We start from the raw sequence: 6,542 nt of genomic DNA on the forward strand, positions 1-6,542 counted from the left end.
CACGGCTGTGCGGCCGATCTGTCGGTGCCGGCAACGGGAGGTCAGTGGGTAGCTGCATGCTGTTACATAGCGTTCCAAGTGACAGGGAAGGCCAAGAGGAAATATTACTGTACCAGAAGCAAGAAAGCAAAAGGGCAGACGCATTAAGTAAAAACGGGAGAGTGGTGTGTCGACGTCTGCAACTGACAGCGTGTGAAGTTTACGTCCTACCTCCTCGCATCCCGCAGGCTTCATCAGAGCCTTAAAGAAGTAAAGGAGGAAAGTCACCTGGGAAGACTGAGACAGGGGGAAGGGGAAAATGAGAAGATTTGAAGTGACTAGTGCCTGGAGCACTGCTCTTGGACATGGATACTAGGATAACTCAATGTCAGGAGCTCAGCGGCAACTGTCATCTTTTATGAGAAAGTTTCATTCAGTCCAAAGGGAGGCAAAGGACACATACCAGAGCCCCAGAATTCTCTGTCCATTGAAAATACCTGACATTTTTCTGCTGTAAAGATAAACTAACCTTGTCCAGCACGGGGTCGTCCAGCCGCTGCTGCTCAATGCACTTGTGACAAACTCGGGACAAAAGCTCATGGGGTTCGATGAAGAGTCTGGAACTCAGCAGGAATGTAAAGATATAGGCTTTCTGTGGGAGAAAGACAAACAGACCCGCTGTAAGTAACCACACAGTGGGTAATATTAGCCATAAAAGCCCCAAACTCCACAGTTTTTGCATTTCCACTGGGAGAGACTTTACTGTCTAGAAGACTTAAGGATTCCTGACCCTGAAAACGGAACTGGTTACAGTGGGTGCAGGAGCCACAGCATCCTTCCAGCCTTTGGTTGCCTAAACCCTGTGCAAACATCCAGCGAGGACAGTGCGTAGGTCACTCTACAGGAGCGAGCCCAGGTATAGGAGACAGCGCAACCGAGGGTGCACGGAGGCCAGTCAAAGCTAAACGTGTAGCCGCTCAGGCACCTCTGTGTTGTACTGGGTTGTGAGCTGCAGACTCCCCCAGATTAGCCACATCTTGCTACGGCCCTGCAGGTCTCACCCAGCCTGTTTTAAGGAATATCTCGTTTATTCTACTAACTCCCCAGAATTCATTTCTGTCAGCCAAGCCGTATCATACGCAGTCCCACATCTGTGAAGCTGTGGGAAGCAGGACTGTTGGATAAATCCTTGGATTATTTAAAGTATTCCAGCAGCGAATTTAAAATATATGCATGAATCTTCAGTTGTTTGCATTCTGACCCCTCCCGGTGCCCGAATTATCTTCTCTCCCGCAGACATAGCCATGCTCCTGAGCAGCAGGTATAATATTACATATCACACATTGCTTAATGAAAAATCTCACAGCCTAATCTGTCCATTACCTGTTTTTATTGCTTTTCTGTTCTTTTTTTTTAATTGATATGCTACTTTATTACTTATTTTTAGCTGATCAGAAACTGAGCTGTGGGTAATTTAAAACATGCTGTCTGCTCTGCATTGATAACTTTTGTAGTCTTCTAAACTGCAAATGCAGTCAATGCTACTCTGTGCTTTGACCATAGAGACATATTGGCACTTAAAAGTCTTCCAGTCAAACTCCATCCTGAATTCCACCGAGGACGTGCAAAATCCAGTGAAGTCAATGGCTTGCAGGACCATAAACCTGCTTCCAGTTTAGATCCTCACAGTTGGTGAAGAAACGCTGAATATTCACTGATGGAGCCAGGATTAGGATCTGGGCTGTGCTGTCCAGTGACTGCAAAGTCGGTGTGAATATAAGCCTGGGTAAATTACGAACCCATGAGAAGGAGCACGGTTGTCACTGATGGAATGCTTTGTGCATGAGACAAACCTGGATGACTTCAGCACTTACTGAAATTCAGCTAATTTAATGCCAGTTCGGACTTGAAGTTTTTTGCTTCAGTCTTCATCTAAACCTCTCTGGGATGCACTGCTATTTTTGAAGTGCTCCAACTGCTATATCACTAATTCATCACCACCACAGCTTCCCCCCCACCCCATTCTCTTATTTAAAGGCGGTATCGAGTTTGGGATCTGCTTTTTCATGGGAACAATTACAGAGCAGTGAAACAGCATTTAAAGCAATGCATCAATTTACCAAGCTTTAATTGTATGCAGCTTTTAAATTAGCCCTCTTAATTCAAAATTTAACACATTTGCACTTTTGCATAAAGTGCTGCCCCAATTCATCAAAATTAAACTGTTTATTATACTGTGAATGGCTTACTTCAGGGTAGTAATCAGTGGTAGGTATCAGATGCTGAATTAGAGCATCCAGAGATGCTGAGGTAAGGTTTCCATCCTGGAAGATCAGTCCTTGTTCGTCTTCTTTTGAAGTATGTAGATGAGGGCTGAAGCCACATGGGGTAAACATACTGGTAGAACTCAGCGTTTGGGGCATGCCTTCCTACAACAGAGAGAAACTCATGTCAGATTCACAGCCACATCTGTCTTCTGGTTGATTTGAAGAACACAAGCCACTATTGAGAGCTTCCTGTTCACAAAATTAACATGACCCCTTCATTATAACCTCTTTTACAGTTGTCATTGGCAGATCATGCCTGCGATGGGAAATACACGGGAAAACGGGACACTGAGCTTCGTGCTTTTGGACCAGAAAGGAACAGCAGCTGCTTTAGGCTCCCACTCCGATTGAAAGCTCTGTGGTGATCCCCTTTTTTGCTACCAGCCCTGGCCAGTCCCACGTAGGAGAGGTGAGATATTTGGGACTTGAATTGAGTAAGTTCCTGAGCAGGTCAAACCTGTTGGCTTGAACCTCTGTCCCCCTGAGAATGAGGCCCGGAGGATTTAGGGTGAGAGAGGGAGAAAAAAGCGGTGCCACCCCAGGCTTGCTCAGGATGCACCTCGAGAAATGCTCTGTGGCTCCCACGGGACAGGAGAGGCGTCAGAGTGAGCGAGGGGTAGCAGCAGGAGCCAAAGTCAACTGGAGGAGGATGGAAAAATGAGGGGAGTTGGAGGGAACAGGGGACGTGGGAGCTGAAGAAGAGATTAAAGAGCAAAGAAAAGAGAAATGAGGAAGAGGGAGAAGGCAGACACCTGCTCTATTTTTGGAGCCTGAAGTTAGTCAGTCCTAGATCTATACTTAGGCACTAAATAAATGTTTCAAAAAGATCCTGAGCACTCATCGACTTCACTAGAGATGCAGAGTCCTCAGCACCTTTGAAAAGGAGGCCAGGCAAACTCGGAGCACGTAGCCCAGATTCAAGCTCCCTCTATTTCAGTTTTGTGGGCTCTGGGTTTGATCCTAGGCTCCATCTCGATTTTGTGGATTAAAATCAGCTTTAAATATTTCTTCTGCTGAGTACAGTTCATTTATTCCTCTATTGGCGCAGAGGGGATGACAGATTTTGCCTTGAGAGCTTTAAAGCATCTCCAGCTGCCTCTGAAATCCCCCCTAGAAGCTGTTCTACCCTCAACTAGAGGCAGCATTACAGGACGCGGACTGGGAAAAGGACAGCGTGTGCTCACTCCCGGGTCAGCAAAGGGACCTGCGACTTGACAATTTGCTTCTAAATTTGATTTTACTTGGTGCGAGGGAGGATGGGAAAGAGATGATGGAAGGGAAGAGTCCTAGAGCCAACCTCTACTCCCCTGTGCAGCTACAAACCTTCTCCCAGGACTCTAGCTCTCCCTCCTAAGCACAACCTCTTTCTTCCGGAAGAGCGAGATCTGCACCCCGCGGCCTGCTGAGCCGGCACCGACCGCCCACGGAGGAAGACGGAGGGCCACAGGCTGCCGGCGCCTGCCCGCCGCTGCGCCTCAGCCCGCCGGTGCTCAGTCACACGCACTCAGCAGATATGCCGTATCTTCCAATATATTTCTCTGCCCTATTCTTTACCCTGTTCTGTCTGGTTTTCTGCCTTTTCGACGTCCCACCCAACTTCAGAAGCTGCCCTGTGGATTCGGCTTCAAAACTCAAGTTTGCATTTCTCCCTCACATATACCGGTAGACGTGCTGTCACTCAGACAGTCAGCTCAGCTTTACTTACACGTACACGTGTTGTATTTACCCCTGCAAAAGCACCTCTCTGCCTGGCACAACCCGCCTGCTCCCCCAAGCGCAGGCTGCTGCAACTTGCCGACTCAGCACAACCTGGGGCCGCGGAGGATGAGGAGGGCAGCGTGCCCGTACGCCAGGCAGGGCGCGAAGCCCTGGGAGAGGCTGGGAGCTGGGTCCCAGCACCGCGGGAGATCAGGCTCTACGAGCGAAACTTGGGTGACTTCATCCTTCAAAGGAGGGACCGTTCCCCGGGAGCCGGCGGTTCGGTTACTGCCTCTTATCTCCTTCTGGGAGGCTCCCGCGGGAGGGGAGCGCGGGCTGCCTCCGGGATTTGCAATCAAACAAAAAGGAACCAAAACGTCAAACCCAACAAATTCCTGCCTTGACTGAAAAATAAAATAGATGTCAGGGATTTTAGTTTAGTTTAAAGACCAGACTATCCGAATGTCATCCCAGCCAGAATGGAAGTTGAAGTATCTAGTTGTAATGAATGTGCAGATGTGCCTGTTAATAAGGCTCTAAGAGCGAGTAATTGCTGCTTTTTGTACACAGCTCCGACTCTGTGTAGTAAATGGGAAAGACTGCCAAATCCCATTTGTTACTTCTAACACGCTCTGTGTTACGTCCTGTTTCTATGGCAATAATCCCAAGAAGGATTGCATGTCCGTACAGATCAAGAAATAAATCTCATGGACATACAGCCGTCAAGATGAGGAAAAGGAAAAATTAAAACAGCTGTGAACTTACAGGGCACATCCTGGCTCCAGCGTAAAACAGAACTCAAAGTAATAATTTATTCAGTGTAATCCCTCACTGTCAATGCCCTTTTTATTATCAAATAGAAATGTATCTAAACAGGATATTGCCTGAACTTTTGCATCTCATTACGTAAGAGATCTTGCCGAAATACACAGTAAAGCTTCTTAAGAAAAAGTTACCTTTTTTCTTTAAACTGAATAAAAACAGCTGTACAACTGTCACTGAGACATTTGTCATGGGTATTGTTAAGAAATTAAATTTGGCTTTCTATTATGATGTTCCTGGTCTAATCTCAAGTTTTCGGGCAAGGCCTGTGCCACATCTGAGCTGGTGCCTGGTTGCCACCTTACTTGCCACCGAAGAAGACCTGAAGGTTTTAGCTTCATGCTCCCTGTTAACTGATACTGTTACGTTCACAGCAGGATGATGGCCAACTGTACAGAGACTAAAAACCTCTTGTGCTACTAAGCTTGATGATAGCCAACATCAGTATTTGGCAGACAGGAATTTATGACGGGGACTTCTCTGCTCGCAACACCCAGTATCTTATTCTGTTCGTGCAGTTTCCAAAGTACTCTTTTCAAAAGTACTAAACAGAAACGAGACCTTGCTTTGAAAGAGCCCAAATATGTGACTGCCTGCGGTAGGCAGAAGACAAGGTTATGCTGACAATCTCTCACAGAATACAGAAACAACACGGGAAGCACTGAGAGAGGAAAACAAATAAGCAAACAACCTCAAGGAGATTTGTCTTATGGTACTGACAGTGGTTTGGATGATGGAAAAGGCAGGTGGTGCAGACAGAGCCAGACCCTTCTCAGAAGAGGACGCTGACAGGATGAGAGGTAACACCTCAGGGTGCAGAAGGGAAATTCCAGTTGAATATAAGAGAAAATCCTCCCCTGAGCACCGTGTGAAATTGGAAGAGGGACTGGGAAATGACAGTCAATTTCCATCTTGGGAGACTTTCAAAACTCAACTAGGCAAGGACCTGAGCAACCTGAGCAAGCTTTGAAGTTAGCCCTGCTTCAAGCGGGAGGTTGGACTAATGACCGTGAGAGGTCCCTTCTGATTAACTGTGATTCTAATACACATCTTTCTCAAACTGTTGCAATAGTGACCCTTTCTGGGCTTTTTAGTATAAACCATGGCAAGTAAAAATCAAGTCCAGATCACCAAATATTTGTAAAGAAGTCCACGTTGAGCACAAAACCTTTTTTCCACTTTTTCTGGAAACAACAGCTTGCATGTGGCAAAAATTGCCCAAAACCTCACTTGAAGATCACTTGGACTTCACCTGAAATCAATGAGATTTAAGCACATGAAAAGTCAGCAGGGAAGTGCTTCCCTGAACTTTAGTCCAATTCAACACACAATGTTTTGCCGTTCATCTCATTTCAGAAGGAAATCAGATGCCAATTTCAACTAAAATTTGCAGGATGATAGAGAGATCTCAAAAGTGTCTTGAGTTCCTCCACGTGCCATAAAGCTGAGCAGCTGGGTAGAGGAGAAAGACCCAAATGAGTGACCACCTGGGCAGAGAGGAGCAATGTGAGCTGACCTGTCACTGGATTCAAGAGGACTTGTATGGAGGTGAGAGACCTTACGAATACACCAGCTGAAGGACCGGCATCCACCAGCCTTGCTAAGCACAGGAAAATCTAATCATGCAAGAAAAAGCCAAACACCCAAGTTTCACAAGTTCTGCTGGTCTTATGCATACTTACTGAGACCTAGAAATTTCCAGCAGTCAATGTACTG

The 6,542-nt window shown here is 46.5% G+C and overlaps 1 protein-coding gene across 1 annotated transcript in view; it reads right to left on the reverse strand.

Moving 5' to 3' along the window:
* The window catches only part of RASGEF1C (RasGEF domain family member 1C), a gene marked incomplete at its 3' end in the record, with an annotated part of 31,065 nt that extends 25,328 nt beyond the window's left edge, over window positions 1-5,737 (reverse strand). The window contains exons 1-3 of the mRNA XM_082490096.1: window positions 5,538-5,737; window positions 2,229-2,408; window positions 509-631 (exon numbers count right to left, since the gene is read on the reverse strand). Coding sequence (XP_082346222.1) covers window positions 509-631; window positions 2,229-2,402 — 297 coding nt within the window. The 5' untranslated portion in view covers window positions 2,403-2,408; window positions 5,538-5,737. The remainder of the gene's footprint in view (window positions 1-508; window positions 632-2,228; window positions 2,409-5,537) is intronic.
* Between the last annotated feature and the right edge of the window lie 805 nt (window positions 5,738-6,542).

Source organism: Vanellus vanellus (assembly GCF_965231255.1).
Source record: "Vanellus vanellus genome assembly, chromosome: 13".
NCBI classification, from domain to species: Eukaryota; Metazoa; Chordata; class Aves; order Charadriiformes; family Charadriidae; genus Vanellus; species Vanellus vanellus.